General features: G+C 48.7%; 1 protein-coding gene across 1 annotated transcript in view; it reads left to right on the top strand.

The window, feature by feature from the left end:
• Positions 1 to 17,543, top strand: part of SLC27A3 (solute carrier family 27 member 3) — a 270,600-nt gene that overhangs the window by 19,318 nt on the left and 233,739 nt on the right. The window contains exons 9-10 of the mRNA XM_063146252.1: positions 836 to 966; positions 1,681 to 3,597. Of these exons, the coding sequence (XP_063002322.1) occupies positions 836 to 966; positions 1,681 to 1,857 (308 nt within the window). The 3' untranslated portion in view covers positions 1,858 to 3,597. The remainder of the gene's footprint in view (positions 1 to 835; positions 967 to 1,680; positions 3,598 to 17,543) is intronic.

Genomic DNA, 17,543 nt, shown 5'->3' with positions numbered 1-17,543 from the left:
AAGGCCTCTAGTGTGGGAGAGCCCAAGACTTCCCTAGGTCACTGGTTCCATTGTCGTACTGCTCTAACAGTCAGGAAGTTTTTCTTGATGACCATCCGGAATCTGGCTTCCTGTAACTTGAGCCCGTTATTCCGTGTCCTGTACTCTGGGAGGATCGAGAAGAGATCCTGGCCCTCCTGTGTGTGACAACCTTTCAAGTATTTCAAGAGTGCTGTCATGTCTCCCCTCAATCTTCTCTTCTCCAGGCTAAACATGCCCAGTTTTTTCAGTCTACTCTTCATAGGGCTTTGTTTCCAGACCCCTGATCATCCTGGTCGCCCTCCTCTGAACACGCTCCAGCTTGTCTGCGTCCTTCTTGAATTGTGGAGCCCAGAACTGGACGCAATACTCTAGATGAGGCCTAACCAGGGCCGAATAGAGAGGAACCAGGACCTCACATGATTTGGAAGCTCTACTTCTATTAATGCAGCCCAAAATAGCATTTGCCTTTCTTGCAGCCGCATCGCACTGTTGGCTCATATTCAGCTTGCGATCTACAAACATTCCAAGACCCTTCTCGTTTGTAGTATTGCTGAGCCAAGTATCTGCCATCTTGTAACTGTGCCTTTGGTTTCTATTTCCTAGGTGGAGAACTTGGCATTTATCCCTATTCAATTTCATCCTGTTGTTTTCAGCCCAGCGCTCCAGCCTATCAAGATCACTTTGAAGTTTGTTTCTGTCTTCCAGGGTATTAGCTATCCCACCCCATTTTGTGTCACCTGCAAATTTGATCAGCGTTCCCTGCACCTCCTCGTCCAAATCATGAATAAAAATGTGTGTTCCCCTCCTCCTTTAGGACATGAAGGCCGTGCAGGGATGGCTACCGTGGTTCTGCGACCCGAGCGAGAGTTTGACGGAGCCCAGGTCTACGCGCACGTGGTGGAGTTGCTGCCCCCTTATGCCCGCCCTCGCTTCCTACGCATTCAGGTACCACCCACCCTCCCAGGAAGGAAGCGTGCGTTGGGTGATGTGGCCACCCCCATGGGATGGGCAGAAGATCGGGTAGATTCATGCAATGGAAGGCAGATGGTCCTTCAGATACTGTGATTTCTGTTGCTGGGGATGATAGATGTTGCAGTCAATGCTGGCTGGGGATGGTGGGGTTATAGCCACAAATCCAGAGGGTGCCAGATTTCCGGAGGCTGACCTGGAATGGAGGTGGACAATGTAGCACCCTCATTGGCATCCGCCAAGGTCTCCAATCTATCCCACTTTTTTAAAAAATAAATAAATAAACGAACACATTTTTGGGAATTGATGTGAAACAGGTTTCCGTTGGAGCTGGTATAAAGGAGTTGGTTAGTGCGTTGGCATTCCGCCCCTAAATCTGCCTTTTGCTCAGTCTTTGGGGCAGGTGTCTTGTCCTTTGCTGCGTCTCCCATGGCAGCCATTTTGTGGTGGTGCCCAGGACAGTTTCTCAAATTGCCCGATGCCCCATATTGCCTTAGCCTGGCCTAGAACAACAGCGCCCCTATTGAGAGATTAAATGGTTACCATTTTTGAGTGCTTAACTGGGCCGAGGCCTGTGCACCCGCTTTCTCCCAAAATTGCCCCCCTAGGCGGGATTTCCCCTAAAGGTGCACATTTCCTGTGCAGTGCGGTAGCTGCCCTCTATAACGGCTCCCCTCTCCTTCCCCTCAGGACCACCTGGAGGTGACGGAGACCTTCAAACAGAAGAAGGTCCGCCTGGCGTCCGAAGGATTCGACCCCGCGCAGATTCCAGATCCCCTCTTCTTCCTGGACGATGCCTCTAAGACGTACGTGCCTCTGAACCGTCACATCTGGGAGGGGATAGTCGCTGGCGACGTCCGGTTATAACGTGCGCACGCCCTCGCCCCGTACGTCTCCACATCCCAGCGTGCCGTGCTCTGGGCAGGAGGGAGCGGTGCATGCTGGGAAATCCTGGTCTCTGCCGTCGGTGTGCCAGCCTTAAAGGCCCCCGTGCTTCTCTTGCTTGACGCCCCCTCCGACAGATGGCAGGGCCCGGCTGGGTGTTCTCACTGGGGGCGCATCGCCGTCTTGCACTGGTGTCTCGACATAATTCCCAGCCCATCCGTCCAGATCATGTAAAGCTAAAAGCCTCGTTTGGTGCGTGGTGCATATAAGTGCCCGAAGGGCTGCATTTGACTGGTTCCCTAGAGCAGGACTGCAGAAGCAATTCCGGCCCTCCAATTCTGGTTTCGTCCCTCTCTCCCAGTTTTTGTGCATTTCCCCCCCATCGTAAAAGGTCGAAAAGCCTCTCCCAAGCCTCAGTTACGGGCCGTAAGAGCCGTAGGCAAAAATAAGTTGGCGTTTTGGACCCTGGACCTTTTTCTTCGGCCGGGCCCAGCGTTGCCCCCCCCCCCCCCCAAGATGGATTTTGGCACTTGGGAGCGCAAAGCAGTTCCGTGGCCTGGGCTGGACTTTTGCACCTTGCTGAAGGTACATTAGATGCCAATTCATTGATCCGGATTCCTCTCCGTGCTTCTTCGGTCCGTGTAGAGGGGATATGAGCGCTCTTCGGGGGGATTGTGAGTTTGTTTGGGGGACCGGAAGTGTCTGGTGGGGGCGGTCGCAGCCAATTGTCTTCTGAGCTGGGTGGCTCAACTGGATTGAGCTGGCGTTCCAGTGTCAACACTGACTCCCCGTAGCATTCAAGCGACCGGTTTGCATTCCAAAAAGCCCTGAGCAGGGCTTGCACGCCCTTTGCCTTACTTCCGTCCCGTGGTCACATCTTCAATTTCAGGGTTGCCGATTCCAGGTTCAAAGGATCTGCTTTGACATCTGAAGTTTGCCAGGCCCAAAACAGTGACTTTGGGGGCGGGGGGCGGAGCTATGTGCAAAATGGTGGCTCTTGGGGGTGGAGCCAGCAACCGACTCCGCCCCCTGAGCTGGACAGCTGAGTAGGACCTTCACCTACGCATTTAAACTGAAGCTACTTCAGAACTGGCCATCAGAACTGGTGAAAGGCAACCAGTTAACACACCCATTTTACAGGCAAGGAACACTGAGCTTGAGCGATCAGCAATTAGCACAAGGCCAGCCGTGGCGAATAAGGTAATTTGCAATTTTACTTGCTCTTGTTTAGGCTAGTGGGAGCCAGAAGTTCTGCTCAATCTACTATGAGCCATCCTAAATCTTAACAGTAGACGCTAAATCTTAACGAAAACTCCTGTCTTCATATAACCTAGGTTGTCCTCTTCGTACGTTACAATTTACCTTGCTGGGTAAATCGCGAAGGTCTGGAGAAGAAGGCTGTCAAGGCCTACTAGTCCTGATGGCTGTGTATTACTTCCAGTATCAGAGGCAGTAAACTGGGGAGCGTGAGCAGAAGGGTGCTGTTGCACCGTGTCCTGCTTGTGAGTGCCTGGTTGACAGCTGGTGAGCCCCTGTGCAAACAGAGTCCTGGACTAGACGGACCCTTGGTCTGATCCAGCAGGGCGTTTCTTACATTCATCTAGGCCAGTGTTCCGCAGTCGGTAGCCCCTCCAGGTGTTTCGGCGTACAGATCCCAGCATTCCTGACCATTGGCCATGCTGGCTGTGGCTGATGGGAGTTGAGATCCAAAACGTCTGGGGGGTACAGAAGTTCGAACCGTGAGCAGCGAGCAGGAAAGCGTCCGGTCACCTGAGTCTTGGGCGAACTCCTGTGTCTGATTTCTCCCATCCACCCTCACCATCAACAGGCACCTTTCTCAAATGAGCCCCCGCTAAATGTTTTGAGACTACAGCTCACATCCTTAGCCGTGCTGGCTAGGGGATGATGTGAGCTGTCGTCTCAACACCTCTGGAGGCAGCCAGGTGAGGAGAAACCCTCACCTGGATCTACGATACAGAGAACCATAACTCAGGCCTACCTTATAAGGCTGCTGTGCTGGTTGCTCACCTAGCGCACACAACTTAGAACTGGGCCTGCAGTATAAATCCACAGAGGATTCCCGCTGCGGTATTCTTTCTTAAAGGACAGGGAGACTCCTCTCTCTCTCTCTCTCTCTCTCTCTCTCTCTCTCTCTCTCTTTCTGCCGTCTTTTGCTAGGCCCAGGGCATAGTTGTGGGTAACGGCGCCCCTTTTAAAGAGTCGTTAAAGGGGAGGGGGTGAGGAGTGGTGCCGGGGTTTGGGCTGGCTGACCGGAACCAGGAGGTGTGGATTGGTTTTCTTTTGTACTTTTTGTACTCTTTGGTATCCAATAAAGACTCTTTTTCGATCTGTCTGACTGCAATCCTTCCTTGGGACCCGTAACGAGCTGCACGATTTCTGCTCGACGTTTCTCTGCCCGGACCGTTCAGAACCTCTAGGCAGCGTTGGGGACGGGGCGGTGGCCTTCACATGGGCTGTGTCCGTTGATCTTTGCGTGTGGGAGCTGGGTGACGAGGAACGCGCTTGTGACGGTGTGGAGATCGGGCTGACCGTCCAACCACCTCAGCCGACTTCTTCCTGGCCAACCGGACCGGAGCTTCCGAGGGAGACGACGGAGTCGATCCTGAAGGCCTGCTCCAACCTGGCTCCCTCCAGGTGGTTTCGACTTCAACTTCCATCAGCCCCAACTAGCACGGGTCAGGAGTGCCAGGAGCTGTCGTCCAACACGGCTCGGATCCAGGTTTTCTGAAAGACTGTATTCTCTCTTACGAGCCTGCCTGTCCTCTGAGATAGTCAGGGGAGGCCTTTCTACCGGTCCCACCACCATCACAGGCACGCCCGGTGGGGACGCAGGACAGGGCCTTCTCAGTGACTGCCCAGGGGCTCTGGAACTCCCTTCCTAGGGAAGCTAGACCGGCTCCCTCCTTGGTGTGTGTTTCCGGAGGCCGGCCTTTGGGGAGTAGCCTGGACCAATGCTGATGCATTGTTTTATATTGGATTTCTTAAAAACGATTCATATTTTAAATGTTTTAATACTGTAGCGTGTTTCATTGTATTTTAAATTTTTGTATATCGGTCTGTTTTAACTACGTGTTTTAATTTGTAAGGCCGCCTTGAGTCCCAGCATTGGGGAAAAGATGGGAATAATAATAATAATAATAATAATAATAATAATAATAAGAAGAAGAAGAAGAAGAAGAAGAAGAAGAAGAAGAAGAAGAAGAAGAAGAAGAAGAAGAAGTCTGTAGGACACCAGGTTGGAGTATGCTGCCATTTGCAGTGCCGTATTTTCGAGGAGCCTTTCTCAGCGAGGCTACCTCCTTGACACCACTGGCTGTTCTTCCTCCTCCTCTTCCTCGTCATGGCTCCTGCTTGCTTGGTGGACAGGCAGTGCTCAGGGAGGCAGCAGCGTCTATCGCTCCTTCCTTCTCACTGCCTGGGCCAGAGGGAGGGGCAGGTGAGCAAGCAGGCTACACGGCTGGAGAGGAGCAGCAACTGCAGCGGGCCCCTGCAGGGGTGTGGGCCCTCGGCGATTGCCCGACTGCACCGACCCTCGATACCTGCTTGTAGGACCTGATACTCAGAAGTGAATCTTGGCAGGTGGGGCTTCCGTTCCTAACATGGCTAATAAGAAACGTAAGGTGAGTCCCGCTGCACAAAGCCGAACCCGCACCTAGTCCACGACGTTCTTCACAGTAGCCTCTGGGACGCCGTCAAGAAAGCCACAGCCTACCTTAGGGTCGGTGTTGAGGGCTCTGGCCCAGGCGATGGTGTGGGTGAGAAGACGGAGTAGGAGACGCCACGGCCTACTCACTCCCTGGCTCTCTGCCTGCCACGCAAGGAGGAGAAAGAAGAGGGGTCCGTTGAGCGGGCCTTGCTGAAGGGCCCTCAAAAAATCTGGCAGTGTCCCTCCTCCCCTGTTCTCTGCCCCCAGCAGCAGCAGCTTATGTTTACAGGTAGACTGCCCCTGAACATGCTTGCTCCATTTTTACCTGTTACGGTATTATTATAAATGATAATAATAATGCTTTATGCCTGCTGCCCACCGTAAATTTATCGTCACGATTTCCTTGCTGGATCAGACCAACATTCCTTCTGGTCCCAGCCACAGTAGCCCATCTGAGGCCACGAGCAGGGCGTGAAAGCAGCAAGCCTTCCTCTCGCTTGCTCCCCAGTATGGTTTTGGATTTAGCAGACCTTTGGTCTGATCTGACTCTTCTCCTGTCCTGATCGTCTTCAGCAGCAGGGCTGCCATTGCTTTGCACTTTTTTTCAAAAACAAAAACAAAACCCCAACACAAAATGGGAGGAGATATTTCGGAAGAACATGCAGGAGAATCTGTTTTTTTAAGACCGTCGATTTACCGGCATGCTGGAAATCGTAGGACATACTTCTGTCTAATCGTGCATTGCGTTGTTATTGAGAGACTGAAGACACTCTCTTGCTTTCTCTGCCCGCCTTCCTAAACACACAGGGAAATTGTGAATCAATAGCAAATTCAGGGGTGGTGGGGTGGGGAGTCTGCAGATTTTTGGGGAGGAGGTTGTTCGCAAAAGGGAGGGTTTGAGCAGCGCCATTACTGAGGGTCAGTTGTTTTCTCTTCCTGCTTCAGTTTATTCTCAGGTCAAGGGGATGAATGCATAGTATTGATCTTTTTCCTGATCACCATGGAGGCTGAGATTCCTGTTAATCTAAATCCTGGGGGGGGGGGGTGAGGGGGGGAGAACAGACCGGACCAGTGTGTGAGAGGTTGCACACACACCCTACACACACACACACACACACACCCCTGCTTGCAATGGTGGTAGGACCAAGAGAAGGGCCTTCCCTGATGATCCATTGATACCCGCCTATGCTCTGGCGGCCTCCTGCATCAAAGTCCTTTCTGCTACTGCTTTCTTTGCTAGAAGATTTTATTTGTTCATACACACATTGTATACAGTTTGATAATAGCATTGGGGGGATAAAGACAGGGAATGTTGGACCGCCAAGTTAATAGAGGTGTATTTCTGAGGCCTGTGATGCAACGGAGTTATACACACACACATACCCCACAAGACTTTGAGTCGTGGCTAGGCCAACAAGCACATTGCAAGAATGGGTTTATTTATCTGCCACGTTTGTATACACCGCAAATGAAACCGTAAAACGCAACAAGATAAGATACGGTGGGCCCGTTCAGAAGACACCTTAAACCATGGCTTTAACCACGGCGAATAAGGCTTTTTGCTTTATTCACCATGGTTAAAGCCGTGGTTTAAGGTGTCTTCTGAACACGGCCCAGCTTTCTGGCTTAACCACCGTGCTTAAAGCCATGGTTTAAGGTGTCTTCTGAATGGGGCCAATGTTAAAGTTTAAAACATAGCAGCAATGCAGAGGTTTACAGGGTTCCGCCGTAGACCTGAGAGTTGGCCTCTGTGGACCCCCAAATCTCATCCCACATGTCTGAAGTTGCATACAGAGCTGTCCACCCACCCGCCCTTCCCAGTCGGCTTAATCAGTTGTGTGAAGGAGCCTGTTCTTAGTTACTACTGGTCTTAAACCCCATCTTACCCAAGCCTGGCTCAAGTATGCGAAGGAGCCATTAAAAAGATTCTGTGCCTTGCGTCATTTTGCTTGGGTCTCCGCTAGCCAACCTTGCAAGGTTGGACAACTTGGGGCCCTCTCTAGATGTCAGACTGCAATTCCCATCAGCCTTAGCCAGCATAGCCATTGCTGAGGGATGATGGGACTTGCAGTCCTATAAGGCCCCGGGGGGGGGGGGCTACAAGTTGCCCACCACCATTTTATCTGTGTGGGTGTGAGGGGTAAGTTTTATCATGAGGTAAATTTTGGGCCTTGAATTTATCATGAGGTAAAGCATGGGCTTTGCATTCTCCCCTTCCCACTTCAGACTTTTCGAGTAACTAAAGTTGTCTTGGGCTACCTGTTTGTACTAAATTTCAGCTTTTTAGATAGTCTGGGAGTACTGTAACTCTTTTTGGGGCAGGCAAATGTCCCAGTTCCTTGCAAGAGGCTGAAATGGCTGCTTTTCAGACTTCTAGTTATTGGTATGTCTCAGGCTATCTGTAATGGATGCCCAAACAGTGTCTCAAAATATAGCTTTCCTAGGCGGGAGGGAAATGATCACATTCTTTCCAAAATTAAGATGTCTAAAGTGACCTACACTGCTCAATTACTTTTTAAAAAAAGTTCTGGGCTTTAAATTTGCATTAAAATCTACGTCCAACATGCACACAACCCAGACAACTCGTGAGGTGGTACATGCACTCTACACTCTGTACATGCACTCTGTACATGCTCAGGCCTGGTCCTTACAGCTTGATATATTGCAAGACTGAGCCCTCGCCCTGAGTGGGGGGAAAGAAGTTCTAGTTTAAGGCCCGCTACCGCACTCTGAGAAGCGTTGCTCTTTCCCATTTTAAATGTAGCTCTTTTAATCTGGAAGGATTCGGTTTGGTGCCTGCAAATTTCAAACTACAACCTCCTTCTGTGTGTTTGGTGTGTGGGTGTTTGCCGGTATTTCGATTTGCAAGAAATTCCCCATGTAAGGTGCTTGTGGTGATGCTCCCACAAGTCTGTACACAGACACACACAGTGTCCTGAGGGCTTCTCTTGCCCTCCGACAGCAACTATTTGGGGAGCGGAGCGCCATTCTTTGCCCCACGGCATCTTTATTCATGAGCCTCTAATCCTGCAGCAGTCTGAGGGAAGCGAAGGGGAAATGCAGCCTGACGTCTCTGAGATGGGAACGACTCACCCTCCCAAACAGAATTCGCCAGCCAACCTGACGCGTATATCCCGTAATTCATTTGTATTTTTGCAAGAGGTTTGCTTTATTACATGCACATGCATGCAAACCTTTGAATCTGGGATGAGTAGAAAAGGGGTTACGGTACAGCGCCTTATCGAATCGAAAGGATCTCCTGTTTTACTCCATTGCTTTAAAAAAAAACGAAAAAAACCCCTGACCTGCATCATTTATAAATACTTAAATTGAGCGTAAAACCAGAACAAAATAGATACCATTAAAGAAAGCAGGGCCAATGAGAAACTGAATAAGTTGGCCCTCACCTGCCTTGATGCTGGTGAGGGGCATAGTTTCCATTTGGGGGGGGGGGCAGTTATGGACCAAGATTCACAGAGATATATTATGCGTCAAAAATAGTGCACTTGTGGCTCCTTTCTGAAATACTTCCCGATTATAATCGTGATGTTCTCGAACAGCCTTAATTTTAGGTTTCATTTTTTATTAAGGTCCAAAGGAATTTGTAAATGTTTTGGAGTGGTCTGGTGTCCTTCAGATCAGTTACACTGCATCAGCTGGAAAAAGACGGTAGAGTCACAGTCCAACGATATTGGGTCTAGATACTCTGCTGCAAAGCTTGGTGGGTAAGTTTGGGCTATTTCTTGGCCTGAGCTACCTCACAGGGTTGTTGTGAGGCTAAAAGGAGTCACAGTCCAATGATATTGGGTCTAGATACTCTGCTGCAAAGCTTGGTGGGTAAGTTTGGGCTATTTCTTGGCCTGAGCTACCTCACAGGGTTGTTGTGAGGCTAAAAGGAGTCACAGTCCAACGATATTGGGTCTAGATACTCTGCTGCAAAGCTTGGTGGGTAAGTTTGGGCTATTTCTTGGCCTGAGCTACCTCACAGGGTTGTTGTGAGGCTAAAAGGAGGGGGAAATCATATATGCCACTGGCCTGGTTCAGACAACACGCTAAACCATGTTGCTTTAAGCAGCATGGTTTAGCGTGTTGTCTGAACCAGGCCACTGTGAGCTCTTTGCAGCAAGGGTGCAATTCTTAAAAATGAAACAACAATAACAATACTATGTCTTTGGTTAGCAGGGCCACTTTTTAGTGCTTCGCTCATCATGTGGAAACTGGAGTGGTCCTAAAATATTGATGACTGAACATCACATGTGGGCTAAAAAACTAGGCTGGGGGTTGACAACACTTGCGGTGTTGGGGTTCAGGCTGAGAAATTAGGGGCTGCCTTTCGGCCTCTCCCTTTGCAATTGTCCGCCTTCCAGACTCTCCCTCCCTCTTTCCCTCACCTCTGCCATAAAAAGGGGCCAGGGCTCAGCGCCCCATTGTGAGGGAAGAATAGGGCCAGCAGCTTGTGAAAGTGACACCATGAATGGGGCTGGGCGGGCGGGCAGCGAAGGGGTAGGCCCCGTCGCCCGGGGTAACCGCAGGGGCTCTCAGTGCAGCTAATAGGATAAGAGGGGTTGAAAGAGAGAGGGGAGTGGGGACATGGAGGGGAACCACGTCCAGGGCTTGCCGGCCTAGCCACGGCTCAAAGTCTTGTGGGTTGTGTGCCTGTGTGTAACTCCATTGCACCACAGGCCGCAGAAATACACCTCTATTAAATTGGCGGTCCCACGTTCCCGTTATGGAACTGTACATAAAGTGTGTGTGTGTGTGCACAAATAGAATATTCTAGCAAAGAAAGCGGACACAGTTAAGACTTTGATGCAGGAGGACGCCAGACCTAACCCTGCATAGCCAGGGGTCTGCGTCCCACCCCCTGCCCTGTTCTCCAGCCCAGGTAGTTGGTTTTCAGTACCTGGGACAGCACCCAGGAAGTACCCCAGCACATTCAATGCTGTGCGTTTATTATCGCCCGAAGACAGCAACATCATCTCTCGCTTAGGCTGTTGCGCGCTTTGTGGGGCTGCCCTTGAAGAGTGTTCAGAAACCGCAGCTGGTGCAAAATGCGGCCACCATACTGGTTTTCTGGTGTTCTGTGCTTTGTAGACCGTCTTGTGGCAACCATGTTGCAAAAATACCTCGTTGCCTGGTGTACCAAGTCCAATTCAGCACACGAGGAGGAGAGGAGATGAAGTATGGGTCAAACAGCGTTTATTCTTCAGAATAAAGAGGCACCGGAGCTAATTGCTGCAAAGCATGTGCCTACCTCGCAAGGGAGGTAGCTAGGTATTTATACACTAACTTCTCTGGTGCCGCGTACGTAGGCACCATCTAACAGGAAATTTCTAGCTGCAAAGAAAGTACATGGAAATACATTTTCTTGGCAAGCATCTACAGTACTCACTGTTCCCTGGAGAACGTTCACTTGATTTTGGTTATCTTAAGAATGGCTTCCCTTAGACATTTTGCAACATTTCCTTAGCAACTAAGCATGGCAACTATTTATTTATTTATTCATTACACTTATATACCACCCCATAGCCAGAGCTCTCTGGACAGTTTACAGAAATTCTAAAATTGAGATAAAAACAAGTATACAAAATTTAAAACACAGAACATACACACATAAAGCATTAAAACCCGTTATAAAACTAAACATGTAGGTGATTAAAATGTGCTGCCATATGCCTGGGCAAAGAGGAAAGTCTTAACCTGGCGCTGGAAAGATAGCGTTGGCGCCAGGCGAGCCTCGGCAGGGAGATCGGTCCATAGTCTGGGGGCTGAAAAGGCCCTGTCCCTCGTTGCCACACTCTGAGCCTCTCTTGGAGTAGGCACCTGGAGGAGGACCTTAGATGTTGAAAGAAGTGACGGGGTATATTCACGTCGGGAGAGGCGTTCCATCAGGTATTGTGGACCCAAGCTGTGTACTGTAGGCTACTCTGGCTCAGAGTTGGGCTCTTTTCCAACAATTGCATTGGCTCCTAGTTTGTTTCCAGGCCTGGTTCAAGTTGCTAGTTCTCAGTTATAAAGCCCTCAGTGGTTTGGAGTCAGAATTTGAACCTCTCCGCACTTCAGGATCTTCTTCAGAGGTCCTGTCGCGTGTCCCCTCCCTGAGAAACGTTAGGTTGATGGAGACACGGGACGGGGTCTTGTTTGGTGGCTGTTTCATTTCGGCTGGCTTTTCATGGGCTTTAAATAGTTTCACCCCACTCTGAATATTTCAAAGACGGGTTCTGTTGTTGTAAATGTAATTCTTTTGATTTGAGCTGCCTTTTAAAGTTGAATATCATAAATATCTTAATAAACATCAAGGGATGATTTGCCTGTGTAAGTGGACCATGGCTCACTTCCAATAAAATTGGTAGTGAGGAAATGGTCTGTATCTCTCCCCACCATGCAATTTGAGGTTAGTGAAAGCGATTCTCCTCTGAACTTCACCTTTTCTTTTAAGCAGAGATGGTAGCCCTCATGGAAATGATGGGAAATTTTGAAAACAGGGTCCATGTTGTCGCGATGTTTTTGTTTGGATTCTTTTAAGGGAGGGGAGGTATTAGAGAAATACATGGAGAATAGATTATATTATCACTACCAGTAATGAGAAAATCTCCTACACAAGCTTAATTCTTTATTGGCTCAGACATAAAACAAGCAAACCAAAAGCCAATGAAAGGCAACCAATTAAGATCAAATTTTCTCCCAAACTGTGCTTGAGGAATTAAGGTTCTAGTCCTTTGTGGAAATGGCAGGAAAACCTTGAAAGCGAGCACTGTATTGACAGGGAACCGGAGATAGTTTTGCTGGGCTTTAAATACAAAGCTAGTAATTGTTTGAGGTGTGTGTGTTTGTTTATTTGTAAACCATAAAGGCCCTTCATTAGGAGAATGGCGACATTCTCTTGCAAATGTAAATAGTCCTACATGAGTGTTGTGAACGTATGAGCTATTAGCTTGTACTTTGGCCTAGGAGAGGGGGTTTCTTTTGGCCCCATCAGGAGATGGACTACAGACAGTCCGGATTTGCAAGTCAAGAGCCATTTACTCCCATATTATGACCCAGCAAAAGGGCTGTGTGGTGAGGCACTGGACACATCAATGCTTCCCAAGGGGGGTGAGGTTGGGGGGGGGGGAAAGGAGAGAGAGCAGCCCCTGCCTCTCATCTTTGTGCTGAGCTGTAATTGGGCGGCCCTCCCTCCAGCTGCCTTTCACACCCAAGCCCACCCCCCACCTCCCTGCACCCCAGCCCAATTGTATCAGTGTCTCTGGCAGTCAGAGAGGGCAAACAATGGGAATTAGTAATAGCCCAGGCTGTCCCCCTCCAGCAGAAGCAGCGTGCAGGGCTAGTGGCTGGCAAAGTTAGAACGAAGCGGAACTGAGGGGGGCAAAATATTGGGTGGGGGAGGGTATAACCAGAAAAGGGGGGGGCATGGTTACAGCATAGTGCAAAAAGTTTAGGCCAAAGAATATCTATATCTTTATATATTGGGGGGCGGGGGGGGCGGTTGTCGTTGAATCTGAAGAGCACCCCCCAAACACTTTCCCCTATGGAATTACCTGCCTGCTATCCTGTTTCGTAAACGTCCAGTGGAAACTTTCTGGGGAAATTTGTTTGTGATTTTGGTTTTGTTTTGGTTTTTTTTAAAAAAAAGTGAGTGGATTTTGAATGCTATTTTCCGCCAGCCTGCTAAATTTTGGGGGATGTCACCGCGGAACCTCTGGTTGGTCCTAGGGCTGTTTCTGCAAGGTTGGGGTAAGTGAGGTTATTTAAAAAATAAGTCAAGCTCAGCGTTCCTTCTTACTGTTCTCAGAGCGGTGTGCGTATCTATCTACCCATCCATCTGTCCTTGTGTGTGTGCCTTTATATTGATGCTGTGTTCACTTGACTGCTGTCTCTCCTTCATCCGGGGTGGAAATTGGACCACTACAGGTCTTGGAGATGGCAGCAGAGAGAAAAGGATAGATGGTGAGATTTGGGGAGTCAAGGGGAAATCCCACCCCACCCCTGCCCCATCCCAATTCATTGCAAAACTTTAGCAGGATTCTCAGCTCTCCCGATTCTCCCTCTGTCCTCCAACTGACCAAACTCAGCGCACTTTTGGTCTCAATTCATCCATCGGCACCGGCAACGGTCCAATCTTGGGTGTTTGTGGCATTCCGGACCGCTTTCAATGTTGTTCTAGTGAGTTAGGGGGTTGAGATGTTGATTAATGTGGACTGGGGTAGTTGTGATCTTTTCACTGGATTTTCTTTTGACTGGGGAAGATGGGTTCTTCCGTCTAAGAGGCAGTGGGTGGATTGGAGGAGCTTCCTTGCCTTAATTTTGCTTTCCGATGGGTGAACCATCTTAGAGCTTACGAGTTTGCATGGGCTAAAAAAACCCGATGAATAAAAGATGTACATTTTACGTCTTCAAAAGTCCCATCCTTAAAGACAGCCTAAAATATTTTTGCATTACTTGATTACAAAAAATTGGGGTGTGGGGGGAAGGTTAATATCCCAGTGGAGGAAACACTGTGTTTATTCCCCCTTCCTATAAAACCGTGCACTATAAATTGGGAGAGTCTTTGTGAATGGGATGGAGGTTTCTTCTCAAGTTCCGGAACGGAGTTGCTATGTCCCTTAGATGGACCACAGCGCAATTTCGGTTAGAGTTTGGTGCTGTAGAAATTGGAAGTCCCGAACACATTTTATTGCTTTGCTCACAGACTGGATGTGTGTGTGTGGGCGTGTGTGGCTGCTTGCTTTCCTTGCTACCCAGATGTGTGTCCATTTTTGGTTGTGTGTGCAATTCCGTTCACAAATGTGGATTTCCATGTTGGATATGTAGTCTTGAGTTCTCGTCTTGTTGACTTGGTTTAAACTCCGGGGTATCTCGACTCAACACACAGGCATCGCTTTTGCAATTCTGGACTGGATGCTTCCTTAATACTCGGAGCAGCAAAAGGTTGAAAGCAGGTCTCTCAGGGGTTATTACTCTGTATACAACAGGGAACTTAGAGGTCTCACATAGAGAGAGAAAATTGTTTTGTGGGCCAGTATATATGTCTGATGGAGGAGGCAGCTGCCTATGAAAGTTTACAGTTCTTGAATCCGGTATGTTTTCTTGGGGGCCGTGGTGCTTTTACGTTTTCTTATAATCAAGGACCGCCCCACTTCACAATCCAGGAGAAAATGGAAAGATGTGTGTATATTTCTGACCCACTGTTCCACTCCAAGTCCTGGTTTGTTCCTTTCACACACACACCCTCTGTGAATTCAGAAGAGATTCAAAACGCGGTGGATTTGGCATAGCTTTCATCTACATCTCATTGGCATGGACACATTTGGGGGGAAATGCTGATCCCCCTTTTTCTTTTTAACAAAACCATGTCTAGGGTACTAATGCAGCCTCTCCCAACCCTTTCAGGTGCATTAGACAACAACTCCTATCATCCCCATCCTGTATGGCTATTGGGGGTTGAGGGAGGTGAATTGTAGTTACGGAGAGAAACGAAAGAGCAATAGTACTTGTGAGCAGAAGTTGATGTACTTAAAAATACAAAACAAAAACGTTTAATGTTTTCCCAGCAAAACGTTAAAAACAACCGCTCAGATTTCCAAGTCAGGATTTTGAAAATGAGCCTGTTTAGGTGGAGCCAGGGTGGCAGAACATTTGGTCTGTTGATCGGAGATTCTGTCCTACCACAGCTGGGTCCTGTAATCCGTAATTCCTTAGCTGCCAATCAACCAAAAACAGAGAAGAATTTCAGGTGGATAGCACAAGGCATTTATCTGAAATATGGGGGCATTTTCCCCCCCTGCAACAGAGAAACACTGCGATTCTTTTGGAGTTTGCAGACTTTGGTTGATCAGTTGCAGAAGTCCTTAGAATTGGCCAGAGGCAGGTAATTGTCTTGAAGTTTGTTTGGAGGACTTTACGTCTTGACCAAACTTAGAGCCAGTATCTGCATCTTTTTCTTACACTGAGCAAGTGACCTGCTTGTGTGAACAGTGTAGCATCTACACTGAAGTCTGGGTTCCCATGAAGTTTGTTGCAGCAAAGCCAACCAAGAGGCAGTGTAGCATCTTAATGTCCTGACAGCTTTAGTGTGGCAGAAACTTGTGCAGGTGATTTTCATCTGATTTTAGAAGCTGATTTCTGCCACTGGGGAAAAAAAATAGCAAGATTTCAATCTAGTTGCAGACGGTAGAAATTTCCCAACTTTCAGGTACAGAAAAAGTGTGTGTATAGGATCTTTACAAGCATAAAAACTGCACCTGCTCTCACAGCAAAGTTTTTCACAGCCTGTGCATTGGACAAGATCAGGTAGAGTATGATGCGTTTTACATATCGTGTGTTTAATAGCCTGCCTGCTTGCTTGTAATTTTTTATCTGTGATTGTTTTCGGCGAGGACCGGTGACGAAAAATGCAACTTTGGAAGTAGTTGGAAGGATATCCCATTGAGTCAATTTTCGGTGGGGGGGGGAATGTTCAAGGTCAGCCATATGAGAAAGAAAGGGGTTGCTTTCAAGGTCTTTGTGGATTCTATCGGAGGTGACAAACTCCAATACTTTAGGGGGACAAATTCCTACTCACAGGCCGTGCCCAATATAATTAACACACACCACCAAATTATATCTTAAGGTGCATACGGTGTGCGAAGTACCATAAATACCTGTGTGAATCTTCTCTTTAGTATAGCAGAGATAAGAGACTCAGGCCCTGTTAAAGCCATCAAGTTTCAAGTCCTGAAATTGTTTTGTTGGTACGGAACATGGGGGTGGGGAGAGACGTGGTAGGCTAGAGGGGGACCCTAAGTGGCCCAGCGAGACACACACACACCTTCCCAGACTTTCTTGCTGACAACTCTGTGTGGACCAACATCTATTGGTGGACCACTTTGGGGACTTTGGTGGTTCTCTGGAGTTTTCTTTATAGTTTCTCTTTGGGATAATGGCTTTTAGATCTGTGTATCCTTCATGCTCCACATGGGCAGATTGGTTTGTGTTTATGTCATAACTTGCCAAACTCCCCAGTTTCAGAGAGAGTTTGGAGTGGAGTTGGAAATGCACGTAAGGCCTAGATTGTCCTGATTCTGTTCTCAGCTCTTGGAAGTCTGGTAGGGAACCTAGTGGAAAAGAACCAGAGCAGGAGGAGAATGCAGACATCTGGGTTCTGTTGTGAGCTTTTAGTACCAAACTATATTTTGCGGCTTACCCTTTTATTTTAAGGCGGGTAACCCCTTGATTCAAAACACGATCTCTTTCTCAAGCACAGCGCCCTGTAGAATTTAGCGGCTATCTCGTTTCAAAATTGTGCTGCTGCGATTTTAGAAACCAGCACAGGAGACAGGCAATAGTTTTGGTTTTTTTAAAATTTCCAAGAGTTGAAAGTAACATTCTGGAAAGAGCTGAAAGCAGTTTGAGATCAAGAGAGGTATCTCCGCTTTTTGTCTCTGGCGAAAGAGGTGGTGTAGGTCTTTGAAAGCACGCGAAAAGCCTGCAGAACCTGTTTATCAAAGGTAAAAGTGGAATAAGCATACATACACCATTCATAGGGATCTCTCTACAAGGCTTTTCTGTGAGTGGGGGGCAAGACAGGGGAAGTCTCTCTAACCTTGGTGTGACAGCATTGGTTAGATGACGAGATTCGTTTGGGGAAAGGGTTAGGGAGGCGTTGCATTAACGTCAGGCCCCCTTCCCCAGCCATGATGGAGGCAGGAATTGAGGGGTGCTTGCTCCCTTTGATTCTCTAATGGGACCCTGTGTTTGGCCACCAGAACGCTCCGGCTCGTAGCCAGTCCCTGCGTCCTTCCATGAAGCCTAGGGCTTGTCACGGGCGCATGGCCCCCTATTTGCAAACGTCCGAGCCTGGCGCCAAGTGCAAAGATGAAGGGCGAAGGGATGAGACGGAGGATAGACGTCTGAGGGTCATCCTCGCCCCCTTGGCCTAGCTTGGGGGGCAATGGGGGGTGATGGGGTGGGAGCGGGCCCATGATAGATTGCAGGGCGGAGGTGAGGGTGCAGGCCGGCGAGC

The sequence above is a fragment of the Elgaria multicarinata genome, chromosome 21 (assembly GCF_023053635.1).
Source record: "Elgaria multicarinata webbii isolate HBS135686 ecotype San Diego chromosome 21, rElgMul1.1.pri, whole genome shotgun sequence".
Taxonomy (NCBI): Eukaryota; Metazoa; Chordata; class Lepidosauria; order Squamata; family Anguidae; genus Elgaria; species Elgaria multicarinata.
Note: the sequence above shows the minus strand (reverse complement) of the source record. Positions and strands in the feature narration are given on the sequence as shown.